Raw genomic sequence first — 19,887 nt, forward strand, 5'->3', positions numbered from 1 at the left:
CTATCAAGCAGCGTGTTGTATCTGGCGTGTTTTGAAGCAAACTCTCCTGAGTTTGCTGACTCGCAGCTTCATACATTTGAGAGCTGTATAGCTGCAGTGGAAAACAGTCGGGAGTTTGATCTCTGGCGATTTTGTAAATAGCGATTTTGACAGAAGCACAACTCTGGCGATTTTGCATAAAATCTCAGCTTCATACATCGACGAGTTTCAACTCTCCCGAGAAAATCGCTGGAGTTGCAAAATTGCACTTTGATACATTTACCCCCAGGTCTTAACTAGTAAGTAGTAATTCTGATTTGATCTCCTATTTTATTTTCTGAAACTTATTTGTGCAAATATATTGTATGTCTTGTTATTAATTTTTGTAACTAAGCCTTGGAACCATTTTTCAGATTAAATAAATTTAATCTAGTGTGTTATCCGTGATTCTTTGTGAATTTACGAAGCCCAAGGAGGCTCATGCTACATGTGTATATGATTTAAGTGTGAAACATTAATAAGTGGTACTGGTGAACGTAAGGACACCATAATAATCTGTGGTGGCAGAAAAGGTGTATCCCTTGCTAAGTGATTAAGGTGATTCCAGTCACTGCCAGCTGTTCAGATTGCTGTATCTGGGACAGGTTGGGTGTTCGTGACATCTTCCTACACACCGAATTAAAATAAAACAAATATTTAAATTAGGGCTAGTGATTCACACCAGGAAACTGCAGAAGAACACAGGTCATGTACTTTCTATATTTACATTTTTATATATCAAAGAAAGATACAAAGAAAGAGAAAGTTGCTATTTTGTTGAGGCCAATGTACATTAAAACATAGATACTCACAAAAATGATTCCTAGACTGTATACAATGTGTTAAAGTTCATTTAATGCAGATACTAACTGGGAGATTCTTAGAAGTCAGCAGAGCACGTGTTTGGAGCAAGGGGGCTTTCTGAGTAACTGGAAACTTACCCTAAGTGCAGTTGAGTATGCATTTTGCGAATAACAACACTTAAATATTTTTTAAGGCAGCTTCAAAAACTATGAATTTGTGATGGGCGAAGTTGAGACAGCTCAGAGTACTTAAGTTTGTAGAATGGGAAAGTGAAACCAAATAAGACAGATTTAAAAATATTTTTCAATAGATACTGTTGCAAATAAATACTGTATTGCAACAAAATTTCTATGAACCAAAGGCAAGCAATCTTTTTGAGGTAACAACGGAAAAAAAGACAGCAATGAAATTACTAAGATTAGAAGGGACTGAAACTGCATTATGGAAATATAATGTAGGTATGTAGCAAAATATGTAAACAGAAAATCAGGTTAGCAAAGATTGAGGCTAAAGAACAGAGTACACATAGGGCTAGATTCACTAAGCTGCGGGTTTGAAAAAGTGGATATGTTGCCTATAGCAACCAATCAGATTCTAGCTTTCATTTATTTAGTACTTTCTACAAAATGACAGCTAGAATCCGATTGGTTGCTATAGGCAACATCCCCACCTTTTCAAACCCGCAGCTTAGTAAATCTAGCCCTTAGACCTTTGTAAGAACTGTGCAACAAGAGAAAATCTAAATTCAACATTTTTTTTAAGTTAATAAATGTCAGGCGCCGTCCCCGCTATTCCTTCGCTGTGCGGGGACGGACACCTAATAAGACTCGGCCAGGGTGTCCTGTTGCCAAGCAATAGGCACGCAGCGTCCCCAGCCGCCTTCTGGATATCGGGCGCGTGCGCTCTGACTCGTCCCGTTGCATGTCTGACCGCCCCTTCTGTTCCTCCTATCTCTGGCTCCCTGCCTCTATTTAAACCCTGCTCTGGCACCATTAGGATGCCAGAGTAACAGGTTCCTGTCTCCAGCATTGTTCCTATTCTATGTCTGCTATTTGGATTTTGACCCGGCGCTCCTGACTACTCCTCTGTACTGTGCTTCTCTGCTGTGACCCGGCTTGTCGACAATTCTCCTGTATTTTGCCCCATTCTGTTCCTGCGACCTTGGCCTGTCTGACTACCCGTTTGAATCTCCCTTTGGTACCACACATTCCTGATTGGCTTCTGACCCGGACCGTTTGACCTTCCTTACCACTACACTGGCAACTGGCTAGTAGGACCGCGACCTACGTGCCCTGAGCAGCGAAGTAAAAACCTCCTTGCGGGGGTCCCTGGCGCACACCAGGGGCACGTTAGACTCCGCAACTGCTAATTCAGTGGAGCTAATACGGGTTAGTGGCCCTCTGCATCCGAGGCTACTGCCAAAGTCTGACTATAAATATAAAATAATTCTTGCCTACTAAATAATAAACTAGGAAAATTTGTAGCATATGCACACTACTAAATGTTACTTGCCTAACACACAAAGAGGTGTGGTTACACCTAAACAAGATTATAGAAAACACCTTGTCCATATGACATCCACCCATGTGTGCTAAGGAAGCTAAATTCAGTAACTGATAGACCACCGTTTCTTGTATTTATGGACTCCTCTTTTTCCGAGCAGTGCTACAAGATTGGCAAAAAGCAGATGTGGTACTAATCTTTTAAAAGAGAAAAAATAAAAAAAACAAAACAAAGCCTTGAAATTATAGCCCTATGACCTTACAACAATTGTGGGCAGATGGCAGATGACATTTACTGTACATAAGTGTAGGTTAATGCACTTAGGCCATGGTAAGAACTATGCTACTTATATAATGAGTTGAATAAAATTAGACAAACTGAAAAGAAAATGACTTTTAGTTGACAGAAAGCAATAGCAGTACAATGTCAGGCAATGGCTACAAAAGCAAATGCAAGTTTAGTATGTATAAAAAGGGGAATAAATGCATTGGCTGTATGCATAATACTACCATTGTATAAGTAACTACTTAGACTACATCTGGAATATGGGGTACAGTTTTGGGCACCTCATTATAAAAAGGACTTAGGTTGAACTCAAGAGGGTTCAGAGATGGACATCCTAATTAATAACAGGAATGGAAGGATTAAATTATAATGAGAGTCTAGAGGAACTAAACATTTTTTTAAAGGTGCCTATAGGAGACCTCATTAAAATGTATAAATATATCTGAGGTCAAGGCAAAGATATGTCTAATAATCTTTTCCTACCAAGAACCATACAATGGACAAGGAGTCAACAGTTGGGAATAGAAGGATGGTTTCACCATCAGCAAATCAAGGGATTCTTTACTGTAATAATCGTTACACTTTGCATTTATTTTACCGCACAAGGCGATATGGCAAATTCACAGAATTTAAACATGGATAGGATACCTGTATTACAAGAAATGTAATCTGTAGCTATAATTACTAGAGAACATTATGGGGTTATGTACAGAGAATTTATCCAAATGTCATTTTTGGTTAAAGAAAGGAATTTCTACACCCACTTGTGAGGCTCAATTGGCAACTGTCTCACTGGGGACTTTGCTTTTTTCTTCCTTTGTATCAACAGATTTAGAATTTATATGAACTTGATAGGATTGTGTTTTTTTATTTCAACCTTTCTTGCTCTGTAACATTGTGCAGACTTGTAAAAAGCTGAAGCCCCTGGTTGCAAGAGCTTAAAATCTAGAGGAAATGATGAAAGGCACAGATTCTTATTGTACACAGTAGGGGGTGTTCATTATATTAATAACATTACTAGATATGATTATAAAGATATTATTTACAATAACTAAAACAGATAATTGTGCACCAATTGAGTAATACTTACAACCGGGTTGTACCTATAAAGAGAAAGCTGTCTCAGGTAATGAGATATTACCCTGTATATTATTCTAGTTAACCACAGCATTTTCATATTTTATAATATAATATAGTTTGTAACTATCCCTCAAGTTCCTGATCTATTACTCAGGCTCTTAATGATCTGAAAAACATTGGGCCTGGTTCATTAAGGAAAGTATTCATTTTTTTACTTAAGTTTTCAGCTGGACAAAACCATGTTACAACGCAAGGGGTGCAAATAATTTTTTTATTTTGCAAATAAGTTAAATACTGGCTCTTTTTTCCTAGATCAACTTTAAATTTCAGTGTACAAATAAGCTAACAAGTATTTGTGTGTTATATGAAAAAACATACAGTATTTAACTTATGTGCAAAATAAAAAACAATTTGCACCCCTTGTATTGCAACATGGATTAGTCCAGAAAACTTAAGTAAGAAAACTTACTCAATTTCTTGCTTAACTTCCTTAATGAAAGAGGCCCATTGTTCTTATTTATCTAGAGCCAATCAGCAGGGTTTAATTAAATACAGGAAGTTGCAATAACACAACTTTCTATACTGTGAATAGACTGCATATCTCAGCTTCAAGCATCTTGCTCCAGATCATTAAGTGCCCCGGGATCAGACAAGAGATGTAATTGCTGCCACATATATACAATTACATTTGGGTCTACATTTATTCCAATTCATGGAAACTGACTTGGGTGGTAAGTAGTGATCCCCTTATTTTTCACAACAGTGATCTCATGTGACATCACTGCATATAGTCAGTGAAGAAAACATACCTAAAGTACCAGCGTCATCAGCAGTGAGACCACAGTTACTTAAACCTAGAATTCTTAATCTACTGACATGACGGAGGTTTGTGGTCATCAACGACACAGACCCACCAACCAAATCATTCCAAGAAAGATCAATTTCTTCAACATCTGGGAGAAAGGGCATCAATGAACCTGAAAGAGAACCAGAAACACACAGCTATAAAGAAAGAATTGATAATACTGATACATCTGCCTAAGGTAAAAGACAATAATGACTAATAGGTCTGACACATAATTAACAATGATTAATATGTCTGATACATAAATACAAGATCCATCTTTTATTACTAACAGCTTGATCAAAGCCACATTAATAATTTCACTTCAGTGTTTTATTAAATTGAACCTAAGATCTTGAGAATAGAGAACAAAGAAACAACCTCAGAATCCGCAATGTACCTGAGTCACCTTCCACAATTATTAAATGCAGAGAACTTTGGGAGGTGACAAGAATGCTACGGGATCATGGCTAACAATATAAGTTCTCGTCTGTCTCGCCCCTCTACCAATCCCTTCACTGGCTCCCCTTCCCCTACAGAATCCTCTTCAAACTCCTCACTCTTACATACAAGGCCCTCGGCAACTCCACTGACCCTACATCTCCACCCTCCTCTCTATTCATGCTCCATCCCGCCATCTCCGATCTGCCAATGACTGTCGCCTCTCTTCCCACCTGATCACCTCCTCCCATGACTTCGCCCGCGCTGCCCCCCTCCACTGGAACAAGCTCCCTCCCTCCATCAGAACTTCCCCTAATCTGTCCAGTTTCAAACGGGCTTTAAAAACCCACCTTTTTCTTAAAGCCTTCCAGTCTCCCACTTAATTACCTACCTTTCTTATGCCTCTTCCCCCTCATTCCCCTTCCCTTATCCTTATCCTCCATTCCTCCTTCTCTCCCCCGTGTCTCTTTGTCTATCTCCCCCACCCCTTAGATTGTACACTCCTTTGAGCAGGGTCACCCACTCCTCCTGTCTTCACCACTTTTAACTCTGCTCTTCAGCTACCTTGCCCTCCTCCTCTAGGACCCTCTTCCCCCCCCCCCATGCCCTCTCACTTCCTCCTCTCCCCCCTGGGGGTCTCCGTGTCATCCGTGCCTTCCTTCTTGGGCTCCGTCGTATGCGGACCTTCCCCTCTCCCCTCCCCCACCCCTAGCTGTGCTGTCTCTCCTCGTATTGTAATTTCGTTTGTCCCTGTTCGGCGCTACGGACACCTAGTAGCGCCCTATAAATAAAAATTAATAATAATAATAATAATAATAAGTGGGGCTTTCCTTTGTGGCTGTTTGTGGAGGCTGGCAGCCGTTAAATTACTGAGCGAAATCCCATGGAGGGCAGGGACTTGCTTCAGGATCTCAACTTGGGTCAAGCAGCAAAGGATTCCACCTCACTATAGAAACCAGTCATTGTTGTTTCTATTCAGGCTGTTTGTGGAAGTTGGGGTTGTCTTGATGCTGACCGAGATTCTGACAATGGCAGAGACCTGTCGCTGATGCTACCCTACCACAGTAGAGTCGGCCTTACACTGAACCTCTTTGAGTCTGTTACTACCAGGACTGTTTGTTGTTTCTCGTGAGCCTCTTGTTTTCATGACACTCTGTTTAGTTTCAGTTTTTGCTAACCATGGCTCACTAAAGAGTATATTTGCTGTGTACTATTTTCAGTAACATTAATTTAATTTCTTGAGTACAGTTTTCCCTGTTCTCTCCCAGTTTTCAAGCTGTTTGAATTCAGGATTGTGGTGGTGTTGACGACCACAGCTATTCTCTTTATCCTGAATGCCTGAAGGAAGATCTTGAAGGCTTGTTAAGCTGGGTACACACTACACTGTTTTCGTCCAATAATCGGCTTAAACAGACGACATATGACCGCTCGTTCAAAAGTCGGGTCAGTGTGTGCAGTGACACGATGGTCGAAAGTCTGCCCAAATGGACGATTATCGCCTCATTTGGTTGGTCGTACCGTTTAATATTTTTGTTCCAATCTCGTTTCCACTGTGTAGTGTGTATAAACTTCTGACCGATCCACAACAGTACGAAGTCATTACAGTCATTGCTCACGACAACATGGCTGTAAAAAGTCGCTAAAGGGACGTCCACTCTTCCCTTTATCGTCCTAAACAAGGCTAGTGTGTATGCAGTCCATGGACCGAGCGATCGGAACATCGATTGCATGTAAAATCGCTCGGCATAATAAGTTGGTCGAAATTTCTGTAGTGTGCACCCAGCTTTACATTTAATTTCTCCATAATTACAATAGCTATGTGTCTGTACTTTTTAGATTTTAGGCCTCTTATGTTGTTCTTTATTAACTCTAACATGCTCTACTGGTTTACAGTTAAATTGCATAAAGGTTTTTTTCTCTTTTATACCTTGATGTTTGGTTGCATTCTATTCTAGTTTTCCAATGGGCAGGAAATGCTTACTTACATAGTTTCACCCTCATTAACTTGGGAATTGTGAGAGGGCAGACTGAATAGTCTCCTACCTCTCAATTATAGCTACAGTTACACAAGTTTGCCTTCCCATGATAGTCCACCAACCTGTAGTTCTTCAGACAGGCTGTCTCCCTATCTTTTCTGTGGGCTCAACCTCAGCTGCCACTCCTCCTTGTTTGAGAGGTTAGCTGACACTTCCTTTCCCTACCTCCTTACTCTTGTCCATTCCCTGTCCCTCCTCCCACATTCCTGTACTCATAAGAACATTTGTCCTCCTTTATCTGTTTCTTTTTTTTAATCTCTTGATACTCCCGTGGTGGAACATGTCCCTCACCTTTGTCTCACTTAATGCTAAGGGACTTTAGTAGGGGATGTTAACACTTTGTATTTTTTACCGGAAACACATTTTAGGCATGGCGAACATCCTTCACGTAGATTTCCAATTATTGAATACGCCCCCCTGCCCATCAAGAGGAATGGAGATGCTATCATGATCCATAACTCTTTAACCTTTCAGCTGACTACATCGACTCTGGATCATAAGGGACACTTCATTATACTGGTAGGTCAGGCAGGATATTAAATCATCACATTGGTGAACCTGTACACTTCCAATTAAGGTCTAGTTGTTTTTTTTTTATACATTCTTCACAGAATTACAAAAGATACAAAAAAGCCTTCTATTACTTGGGGGAGATTTCAATATTATTCTTTCAGGAGAATTGGACTGGTCAGGCTCGAGACATACTTCATTCCCTATAACGAATTCTAGAGCACTACTCATACATATGGCTGGGACTGGTCTGTTTGACTTCTGGAGGCCCCATTATCCCACGTCTCGGGACTATACTTTTTTTTCGCATCCCCATAAATCTTACTCTAGAATTTACATGATTATGGGATGTAGTAAGACTATTTAATCAATTAGAAAAACATATAGTTTTCCTAATCCATGGTCTGACACCTCTACGTGGTCAGGACTACATTTGCTATCTTGAACAATACTAGAGGCCGTCTCTACTGGAGATTAAATGCAAACATTTTGATCAATTCGATCTCTGATTCTCTACTCCTCATTGGGTGGGAAGCCCATAAATCGGTTATTATAGGTAATATTATCAAATATGCCTCAATTCTCAGGGACAAGCAAACTCATAATTCAGACTCCCTTACCATTAGATTACAGAGCTTGAGTGCATTCATAAACAGAGTCACTCGGACTCGACCTATATGCAAATCCTTTCTGTTAGGGGTGAAATTCAATCAGCCCTCGCCAAAAAAAAAAGCTGAACAAGCCCTCCACCGGTTGAACCAGAAATTCTATGAAAGAGTAATAAGTCAGACCCTATGCTTGCAAACAAGTAAAAAGCTAAATGGGATGTGCAAGCCATCATGGCTACAAGGGACAAGAAGGTGAAAATTAGTCATGATTATACTCAGTGGTGGAAGTGGGCTGGTATACGGTGATATGTCATACCACCACTTCTTCCACATACTAGTAGGTTAATTGGCTGCTATCAAAAATTGACCCTAGTCTCTGTCTGTCTCCCTGTCTGTCTATCTCCCTCTTTGTCTGTCTGTGTCTGTGTGAGTGTGTGTCTATATTAGGGAATTTAGACTGTAAGCTCCAATGGGGCAGGGACTGATGTGAGTGCGTTCTCTGTACAGCGCTGCGGAATTAGTGGCGCTATATAAATAAATGATGATGATGATGAGGAACTATCAATTTCTATTCACTTAAATTCCCATTACATTTTCCATACCGCCACTTCTAAATTCCCACTTCTACCACTGATCCTAATGTCATTAACGACTCTCTCCATCAATTTTATAATTCTCTTTATAACTCTATAAAGGTGCCTCCCTTTCATTCTCCACACCAGCTGTTATACAGCAGTATCTGAATAGATGTAACATACCTAAATTGCAGTAACAAAAAAGAGCTGGGAAAAGAGAAGGAACTCCTGTCTAAAATTTTCCAACATGTATAGAAAACAGACTTGCCAAAACACACGCACACACTGTATCCAGCAAGGTTCATAATAATTAAAACGGAGGAAAATGACACCTGTGATATTCACGTCACTTAAGAGCCCAACGCTGATGTTTTTGCCTTTAAAGCGGCAATGCATGGACCCGACCTGAACGTTAGAGGTAGTGGTTAGGGATAGGGTTACGGTTAGGATTAGTGTTAGGGTTAGAGATTCTAGATACTATAGGCCAGTGTTGGCTAACCTGTGACACTCCAGGTGTTGTGAAACTACAAGTCCCAGCATGCTTTGTCAATATATAGCAGCTTATTGCTGGAAGGGTATGCTGGGACTTGTAGTTTCACAACACCTGGAGTGTCACAGGTTAGCCAACACTGCTATAGGCGGCAGGTCCACACATTTCCGCTTTAAATCCAGAAATGTCAGTGTCAGGCTCTTAAGTGACGTCAATATCACAGGCGGCATTTTCCTCCATCGTGATTAATATAAACCGTGCCAGATACAGTGTGTGGGTGTGTTATGGCAAGTCTGTTTTCTATACATGTCGGATTTCTGGTAATCGTGATTTTTTCGTAGTCATACCTACTGTTTTTGCTAATAGAGTCGGGAAAACATACACAACCCTGAAAAACTATGTGTAGAATACTGCCTTTTTGGTTTTTTGGAAAGGTGGACATAGTCAAAGCAAGAACCACAAACAAGTGTCATTTAAAACAAAACAAAAATAAAACACACATTTGCTTTTAGTTCACCGTCTTACAATTTCAATTACAAAAACACTTTTAGCATGAGCTATAAGAAAACAAATGATATTTTCTTAAAATTCTAAGACTTCTGAATAAAACAACGTATAATTTGTGTGGGGACAGCACAAATTACTGATAATGCTGTTGAAATGTGATCAACCCAAAATAGACTCAATGGTGAAGGGGTTAAAATATAAGCCCAAGTTTGATCCCAATTTTTACTTTTCTTATTCCATTGCTTATGTCTGTTTTCCCTACAGCCAGTTAATGGTAGATACGAAAGAATAAAATTCTGATAGAAAGGGGGTCGATCCGTGATGGTAAAACAATTATGGGTAGACATCAGTACTGCAAAAACTGCTGATTTCCATTATCTCAGGAGGATTATACCAAATAAAGATTAGTTTATCTTCTTATCTCTTCTAATAATTGCATGAAGGAAGCATCAGAAATGTCCCTTTTTCTTTTAAAATAACAAGTTTAAGGGCTAGATTTACTAAGCTGCGGGTTTGAAAAAGTGGGGATGTTGCCTATGGCAACCAATCAGATTCCAGCTTTCATTTATTTAGTACATTCTACAAAATGACAGCTAGAATCTGATTGGTTGCTATAGGCAACATCCCCACTTTTTCAAACCCGCAGCTTATTAAATCTAGCCCTAAGTCTCTTTAAAATTGTTAGAGTGATTACCAATGTATTTAGCATACCAATAATGAAACAATGCCAGATCAGTTTAATTGCTTGCATTTTGTACAGATTTTATTGTAATAGAGTATTCTTCACTGCAGTTGTTTTATAACACAATACTTATTAATTATTTGGAAATTCTGTTTCCTTATGACTCCTTGGGGTAAAGTTACTAAACTGCGGGTTTGAAAAAGTGGAGATGTTGCCTATAGCAACCAATCAGGTTATAGCTGTAATTTTGTAGCATGTACTAAAGAAATGACAGCTATAATCTGATTGGTTGCTATAGGCAACAGGGGCGCACGCAGAATTTTTAAGCAAAAAAAGCGAGAGCTGCTGCGCATGCGTCCGCTATGTTGGGGCACTTCTTTAGCGGAGGGGAGGGGTTTCTGGAGACCCAAAAACCCCCCCCTGCGTGCCCCCCTGGGCAACATCCTCACTTTTTCAAACCCATAGTTTAATAAATATACCCTCTTGAGTATGTTTGTGCAATATATTTTGACTTTTTTTAAAAAAAATATTATTTATTTAATTACTTGACCAGAGCATTTTACTATAGACTTTACTTTAAAAATAATTTCAACAAGCAATGCATTTCAATTGTGGCCGTTGAAATGTGATGTCCATGTAATTGAGTGGGAATTCCCTCTAATCACACTCGTTTTCAGGCAATATCTACTGCCTGAAACCAGGGAGATTATATATGGAGATTTCCATGGTGATTTAGCAAATTGGGGCCATTTGCTGCTATTAGATTAAGTCATTTGCAAATTACCATACTAATTAAAAAATAGATGATTTGCTCAAAATCGACCTTTGATAGATCGTCTTAATATTGTAGAATAAGTTTACTGAAATTGGGCTGGAGAGGGTACATTTCTAGGGATGTCCCTTGCTAAGAGGAATGGTGCACAGCATTTTCACTCTGTAAAACAAAAAAACTTGAATTTTGCACCTGTTCCAGCTGCACAGTGCAGAAATACAATTCTAGGCCAATGTTCCTCAAGGAGGCAGGAATTGTATGTGCCAATGTTGCACAATATATCTTTACAGATGTTTCAGTTCCCAGAAACCCAGTCGCATTTCTAGTTTTCAAAGACGTCTTCCCAAAGCAGACAGTAAGAGTGCCCCTTGCACTGCAAATGTGTAAAATTACAGTGCAAATGCTATTGTTTAAAGTTACACACCTACTTTTATGCAAATTAACATACATTTATGGATCAGCGAATGGATTTGTAAGCTACATCTGTAAAGTGAAAATATTTGCACCGTCTGAAAAGAAGAGTTGGGACTATCAGAGACATTGATTGATGAATGAGGTTTTTGAAGGACGACCAGTGGTCGAAGTAGAAATTTAGAATTGGTGGTATGGACAATGTTAGTGAATGGAATGTGGTAGTTTTACAATAAAGGCAGTAGGAGAAGTGGCGGTATGGCAGTATGGCATACCACCGTATACACCCTCACTTTGACCACTGAGGTCAATATTATTTAAAAGAGATCAAGGAGTGCAAAAGATGCAATTAGGTGGCCACTTCTACTCTTTATGGGAAGGTGCTCAGAAATATTATCCTCACAAATTACTTAATTTTTCTAACACCGCTAAGGTGGTGGAGATCAGGGGGTAAATGTATCAAGCTGAGAGTTTTCCAGCGGGTTTGAAAAGTGGAGATGTTGCTTATAGCAACCAATCAGATTCTAGCTATCATTTTGTAGAATGTACTAAATAAATAATAGCTAGAATCTGATTGATTTGTCAAACCCGTCGAAAAACTGTCAGCTTGATACATTTACCCCCAGGTCTTGTCCTATGCTTCCAATGGAATATATGCTGCATCTTTCAGTTGCACTTTTGCTGAAACTGCTCTTCTTGTTGCACTTTTACCAATGTAATAAAAACATGTACACAGAAATGACACATGTAATAAAGACATGTCAAGAGATAAAATAAGAATTACAGTATTCTACATACCGAGCTCTTTTATATCAGTAGCTGTCAGACCACAGTTGTTCAGGTTTATATAATGAATATCTGCTTTTTTCCCAAACTTTTCCATAAACTGTGTCACCTTCCACCACTGAGTTGTATTTGAATCCAGCTCATCCTCTCCTGTGTATTGAACAATATTGTATGGTATTACTGAATAAGACAAACAACAGTATAACCCCTACATGCTTTTGTTGATATAGATTGATTACATATTGTGATTGTTCTGTCAATTATGTTTTTGTTAAAATATAGTTCCTTTCAGTTTAATGAGATGACGTGAATGATGAAATCTTCTCTGTAACATGCTACTTAATATGTTACAGCTCTATAAATAAAGGGATATAATAATAATGTCAGCATTTTGTTCATAGTCTCTTGTTGTAGTGGTGTACCAAAGAAATGCCAGGTACGGTTTATGTTTAGTTTTACTAACCTAAAATCTCTGCTAGCAGAACTCAAAGCACTGTGAGATGGCAAATATACCTTGGTTCTCTGGGCAAGAGGCCAATGCCAGCAGAGAGAGCCCATGACGTTGTGCTCCTGGAGTGGACTCAGGAAAACGTAAGAACCACAAAGCTCGATGGGGGTTCATGTTAGTTTGTTATATTTGCTTGATTTGCTTGGCCATTAGGCTGGGGATATAACCACATGCCCAGCCTTGCTACAAAGAGTATTCTAAAGACCCTTGTCCCTTAAGAGCTCTTATGACTCTGGGGTTCAAGGACAAAGGGTCTCTTCCTACTTCATGGAAGACATGAAGATGACTGTGCCCTTGTTCCCAGTTTTGCCTGTTTTTTTTTTTGCACGTGGTGCATGAGAGCACCAATCTCAGGCTTTCAATATAAGAAAATTGGGGAGTAGAGCAGCATTGGGTCCTGTTATAATAATAACCAGCCCCATACTGGTCAGTGCAGGGTTGGTGCCTCTATTAAAGAGGAAGGAGGAAAACAAACGGCATAATCCCCACCACCTAGAGGTTACCAGCTCTGCATTGAAAAGCACTGGTGGTCCTTGACTGTGAGGGTCTGGGTGATGAATGAATAAGAAGCCCAATAGGTAACAGATGATTGCTGCTCTCAGATGGTGTCTGGGGCAGGGAGAGGACCACTATACCTACCTTCACCATTCAATGGATTGAGTCCAATGTCAGCTCTCTTTACTTTAAAAATAAGAGGTACAAAATGCTGCAGTTATATCCTGTGGCCCATGGAAGTAATTGTTACATACTGAGAAACCATCATGTCACATCAATGTCCTGAGCTTCTGTTGCAATAATATAGCATTCCTTTGTATAAAACACATACTCACCTTTTGTAGGACTGATGTCCACATTCTCTGGGTTATGGTCGCCAGCTGTAGATTTATCGTCAGGTGCTTGTTCATCCTTCTTATTTGCTGCTTCGGTTGCAGCCTTATCAAATGCCTTGAAAAATCTCTTTACTTGAAATATGTCACTCTTTGCTTTATCTGACTTTTTTCTTTGTAGCTGTCCGAAGAGAATATCAAATGGAGACCTTTTCTGTCCTTCTCCTTCCTTCTTCTCTGATCCTTTTTGGATGGAAATAAGAATATTAAAATTTCACTTATAATCAAACATTTACATCTTCCTATTAAATATGAAGTTACAACATTATTCCCACTGTAGAGACAAGCATTTGTATGCAATTTTCAGGGACACGTTGTTGCCAAAGAGTTGAATCTATAATTAGAGGTGCAGCAACATTCCAGAGACTGGACACCTTACATCCAAACTGCGCCGGGTTTAAAAGGAAGCTTTTTTGTCTCGTCCTGTTTTTCTTTAAAATTTTACAAGTACCCAGATTTTCCTGTCAAAGGCAATTTAAATACACAGCAAAATCTGGCAATTATTCTTACACATCCATATATAACAGTGGGAGATGTATAAAATATTTAGTACTGGTTTAGTTTAAAAATGCCTATTTTATGTTAGAAATATACCCACTATTTATACCTCTATTTTTAACTGGTAATAATTTGTATTTATCAAATTGTAATTTAATGTGACTTTATTATGTACTTTCCTTTTGGATAAAACATGCACCTCATATAAAAAAAAATTGTCTATGGCCCACATTTCGAGCACCTACTGATGGGTGTCTTATCTGTGTATCTGTTTGTGCTGTGTAAACATGATGCCACTCATGAAATGAATAATAGAGTCAGCGAATGAGGTACATGACTAGATAGTAAGAATATCAGGACCATATATACAGCTGATGGTGTTGTAGGTATTGTATGTGCTAAACAAGTGATTGTACACCTACAACTGTCCATATTGTCTTCCTTTATTTATTAGGAGAAAAATAGATGCTTCATAAAGAAGACAAAGTAACAAAATAAAAAAATAAAAATGTGATCAAAATTAAAATAAATAATTTATATGTTTCTTCCTGAACAGTGAGTGCTACACTGAGCAAGTACATAATTTACCTGCATGTTATATACAGCCCTGAATGTACACAACTCTTTACATGTAGCCTGCACTTCAGTCACAGTGTACATGAAATGCCCCTGCCACTCCCGGTTTCATTTCACAAGATTACATTCACAATGCATCTGTAAAGAGAATTAACAGTGTGTACAATGACATACCTTTACTGTCCATATTTCTCCACCACTTTACATAGGTTGTGTGGCCAAAGATGTTGCAGCTGCTGGAAAATTGTCCTCTGGGCTATAATTCTACGTCCGTTTCAGCAGTTTCCCGCAGAACTTTAATCCTTTCACGCAAATGAAATCTCAAGCTAACTGCCTGCATGTAAACCATGTTGCATTCTTTTCCACAATACAGGACTGGAGTGAAAAAGGTGTGATCATGTAGCCAAACAAGCTCCGCTGCTCAGAAAAGTCATGTCTACTATACCTGAACAAGCAATGCAGCAGGTACGTAACTACCCAGAAAATATGCAGCAGGTGGACTTTGGCTTGTAACTTCCTATTAAGTTTGAGTTGCCAAGAAGAATGCTTGTAATGGTTTTAAGAGGCTGAGTCAGAAAATAGCTCAGGTTACAGATTGAGAAAGAAAAAAAAGACATACATTGTGTGCTTTATAAAGACAATTTACAAACAGGTTTTTTAGGTTGTATATTTCTAAGTGGTTGTGTTAACAGTCGTTTGTACTTCCCTTATGTCTCGGGTAGAAGGTTACTTTTTTTTTACTCATTTAATTTTATCATGATTTTTCCAGCAGTTTGTATTAGCCCAGGGCCCGCAGATGCTGTTAGTATGGATCTTGCCTGCTAGCTTTACTGCACATTTGCGTGATTCTGCAATTGTCCTGCTAGGTGCAGGGACCCTGTTCTGCTGTACACAGTGCAGTGTCTTCACTTCAAGTTGTTGTACAGAACTGACAAATCTTTCACACAACAAAAACATAAATACAGCAAATACTAGTTTACTAATGGGGCTCTAAGGAGAGACAAAATATGAGTAATAATTTCTCACAAGATTAAGCACAAATTGTCACTGTTAATGATAATGTCGGTTGATTTCTGTCTTTTTAAACGGTTAAGATTGTATTCTCTGTAAACTGAGTTGTTTAAAAGATTCTCCACAGATTATACACAATCCACCATAGTTATAGCGCTTATCTCTCTGTAACCAAAAACCTGATCTTCACACCTCACTGGGTCTGTTTAGCTGATTCTGTTTAAAGGTGCAGGCCACTTTATTTATTTATTTTAAACATAAATTGCTGTAGTTTATTGTAAGAAGACACATGAAACTCTTCATTATACTATAGGGTTTTGATTCAAGCCTGTTAAACATGATTTACAGGTTACCTTGGCAACTACAATCACATCTGACAGAGGCTTTAGAGAGTTCATAGCATAAGCCCCACCCTTTCCTCTGAAACCAGATGACCATCAAAAAGCTTCCTGACTGACTGGCTCAGGAGAGAGACTTTTTTTTTTGCAGTGGCAGCCATATAAATGTGATCAGCCACACAGATCACTTTTGCAAAGCATAGTAATATGAGAAAGTTATATGGAAAATTGACTATCAGCTTCAGCTTTCTGTTAAAGATATACAAAACTTGCTCTAAAAAAAAAGAACCCATGTGGGATTGCATCTCTAAGTAGATGGTACAGATAAGGATTGCAGGGCAATCTTCTTTCCAAGGATATTCCACCATTGGTTATACACAGCATACATTACTCTGTCCTAGCACTGTCTTGTTTACATCTTCCGCTGGCACATAGCAACATATTTCTGGATCTAGCACAAACTCAGTTACATTAATCTGTTCTTTACCGAAAAATGCAAGACTCACCTTTCCACAAGCCTGACATAATGCACTGCTACCCTGACACTAATTAGGTACAGGACCATCCTTCTATGAGATAGGGTAGAAATATCTCAGCTAACACCATTCTAGTGGCAGCAGAGAAGAGGTTCTCAGCTATTGTCCTAGTTCCAGTCTTCTACTCCCTCTTCCAAGTTACTAAGCTTACTGATTGGAGAGTGAAGGCACCAAACATTCCATTAGCACAGCGGGGACCGGCAGTGGAGTGAAGGACATTCAGGAAGGAAGGACACTAATTCTTCCTGCCAGTATCTTTACTGCTCTACTAATGCAGTGTTCCAGGTTATTGGTGTCACACTTGTAATCAACAGGAGCGCGGTGACTCAGAAGGGGTGGATGGGTTGAGTTTGCATGTGTGGATGGAAGAGGGGTGGCAGGCTTGGGGCTTATGGGAATTGAATACCCTTGGTTTGGTCTTCACACCTTTAGAACTTAAGTAGGAACCAAACCCACTATTGGGATAAGAGAAATAGCCGGGGACAGCTAACTACTGATAGCAGATCCTTTAAATGGCTTTTCATTACGTTCTTGGTTGTTAGGCAACCAGGACTCAAAGCATCCAGTGTAAAAAGAGAATCAACTATTCAAATTTGTTTTGGAATATAAAAAAAAATGAAATACAAAAGTACCTGATTTGGAAACGTATTACCAAGAAATGCGTTATGTATTCACAAAACAGACATATTTGTTGGATTCTATGTCAAGAAACGTTTCTAAGCTGACTTGGGGGTGACATTGCACAGAACAACTGCAGAAGAATACCAATGGAACAATGTGGATCCCCGTGGTACATAGTGGTATTATGGAGACAAAGGCGAACAAATCAGTTGGTTTCACAGTTTATTTTGTGTGTTTCATATAGCAAGTAACAAGGAGAAGACATACCTCATTCATTCACATGAATAACAAGAAAAAATCACAACACGTAAAAGGAGTAAAATGAAAAAAGCAGGCAGACCTAGCAGAATAAATGAATGACGGTGGCTTAGTGATTAGCACTTCTGCCTCACAGCACTGGGGTTATGAGTTCAATTCCTGACCATGGCCTTATCTGTGTGGAGTTTGTATCTTCTCCCTGTGTTTGCGTGGGTTTCCTCCGGGTGCTCTGGTTTCCTCCCACACTCCAAAAACATACTGGTAGGTTAATTGGCTGCTATCAAAATTGACCCTAGTCTCTCTCTGTCTGTCAGTTCTGTCTATCTGTTTGTGTATGTTAGGGAATTTAGATTGTAAGCTCCAATGGGGCAGGGACTGATGTGAATGAGTTCTCTGTACAGCGCTGCGGAATCAGTGGCGCTATATAAATAAATGGTGATGATGATGACAAAAGTAGAAGAAAAAATGATAATTCAGAAGTAATATTTAATCCTGGATATGGTTTAGAAAGACCTGATGGCTAGTAATGATATAGTCCCTCACATTGCCCAGACTTCTCTTTGGGATTTTGTAAGAAGAGCTGTGTGAGCGAGAGATTTATACAGCCTACACAGCACAGCACTGAGATTAATACAACCCTAACTGGTGATATTTTGGTAAGGGGTTTACTCGCAAAGCACTTCATTTGAAAAAGAATGTGAATACTACATGTAAAGGTAATTCTTTGAACAAGAGCTGACTTTGTATTGCTGGGTCTGATTAACTAAACACTAAAATAAAGATATCTGTTTTATTTTAAAATAAATCCTCCCCATTTGTGATAACATGTTTTTCACTGAAACAAAGGAAATAGCAGCAAGTTAGGGAGGGACCGGTAGGGCTACAGTAAGCCCTGTTGCTTTTCTCATCTATTTCAGCAACATGTAAGTAATGACTTTGTTATATTTCCAGGACCCTAGCACAATTACACCCAATAACTCCTGTTAATCAGAAGATCTTTGTAGGTCCACTTTCAATCAGAATTGGACATGTAATATTGGGTTGTCATGTCAGATTCTGCCTACATTGTGACATACGATCTACAGGTGGGATTGGTCAATATGTATGGGGGTTTAGTCAACTATTCTGTAAAACTAAACAGCTTGGACTTTGTAGAAACAATCCTATTAAAAACAAAGTTGAATAATTAGCCTGACTTGTATTTACTGTTAAAAGATTAACTTGGATTTTAGTACTTTGCCTCACAGTGACTCTTTAATATGACATGCTTTGTGATGTATTAAAACCATTAGAAAGATTAGTTCAGCAAAATGGTTTAGCAGGAAGGAATTGGCAGGAGAATCTTAAACACCAACCGCAATCTACTCTGCAGATGGGCACATACTTCACTGGTTCTTAATGCAGCCCGTGCTGACTAATGTACTAATCAATGACAAAATAAAGGGAGATGCTAATACTGAATTGTTCCTTTCCTATGTATATATCCTGATTTAGAGTTACACATAAGTGTATTTGCGTGACGTAAAGATACGTCTTGGTACAAAATTGTTGCACTGTGTATGCACAAAGCTTGCAACCGTATTTTGAGTTACAGGCATTTTGCCCTTGTGGCCCTTTGCACTTGGAGAGTTGGATCAGGGGCATTAACATGGAAGTACAGCATAGTAAGGATATACAAATGCAGGTTAAGCACACACCGCTTTGAGATGTATCTTATCAGGTTCTTGAAATACGTTAAGTTACGAGATATATATTTTGTGTGAACAGTGTGTGTGTAGGTTTGGGAATTGATAAGGATGATTGTTGCTTCTTTGCTCCTGAGACATACCGTATTTCCCCATGTATAAGACGCACCTTTTTCCCCCAAATTTTGGGTCTAAAAAAAGGGTGCGTCTTATACACTGCCAGCTCTACTTACCTGAATGAAGAAGATGATCCCTGGTGTGAGGGTATGAGAGAGGAGTCCCCGCTGAACAGATCTGTGCTTGCAAGCTTCAGGTTAAAGGACCTTCAGGCGCCTCCCACAGTCTCTGATGTCTCGGAGCTGTCGTCACGTGACCGGAAGCTCCGCTGTCCTCCGATAATTGAGCCCAGCGTCTAGTATGGTATGTACAGCGCTGTGCAGTAGCGCTGCCTTCCTGTAACTGAATGTGGGACTTCATTGTAAACTCTGCTCCTCTAGACCTGATGTGAGATCTCTGACTAAAATCACAACCAGACAAGCCTTCTGCTTCAGTAACTTATTGTAATACATCTTTTATTACATTTTGAGCCCCAAAATTAAGGTGCGTCTTATACATGG

General features: G+C 39.3%; 2 protein-coding genes across 2 annotated transcripts in view; one reads left to right on the plus strand and one right to left on the minus strand.

The window, feature by feature from the left end:
* Positions 1-15,112, minus strand: part of LRRC31 (leucine rich repeat containing 31) — a 37,881-nt gene extending 22,769 nt beyond the window's left edge. The window contains exons 1-4 of the mRNA XM_075202097.1: positions 14,996-15,112; positions 13,691-13,930; positions 12,365-12,502; positions 4,500-4,667 (exon numbers count right to left, since the gene is read on the minus strand). Coding sequence (XP_075058198.1) covers positions 4,500-4,667; positions 12,365-12,502; positions 13,691-13,930; positions 14,996-15,008 — 559 coding nt within the window. The 5' untranslated portion in view covers positions 15,009-15,112. The remainder of the gene's footprint in view (positions 1-4,499; positions 4,668-12,364; positions 12,503-13,690; positions 13,931-14,995) is intronic.
* A 91-nt stretch (positions 15,113-15,203) lies between these two features.
* SAMD7 (sterile alpha motif domain containing 7) overlaps positions 15,204-19,887 on the plus strand; it is a 59,417-nt gene continuing 54,733 nt past the window's right edge. The window contains exon 1 of the mRNA XM_075202098.1: positions 15,204-15,286. The gene's annotated coding sequence lies outside the window, so the exon portion shown is untranslated. The remainder of the gene's footprint in view (positions 15,287-19,887) is intronic.

Source organism: Mixophyes fleayi, chromosome 3 (assembly GCF_038048845.1).
Source record: "Mixophyes fleayi isolate aMixFle1 chromosome 3, aMixFle1.hap1, whole genome shotgun sequence".
NCBI lineage: Eukaryota > Metazoa > Chordata > Amphibia > Anura > Limnodynastidae > Mixophyes > Mixophyes fleayi.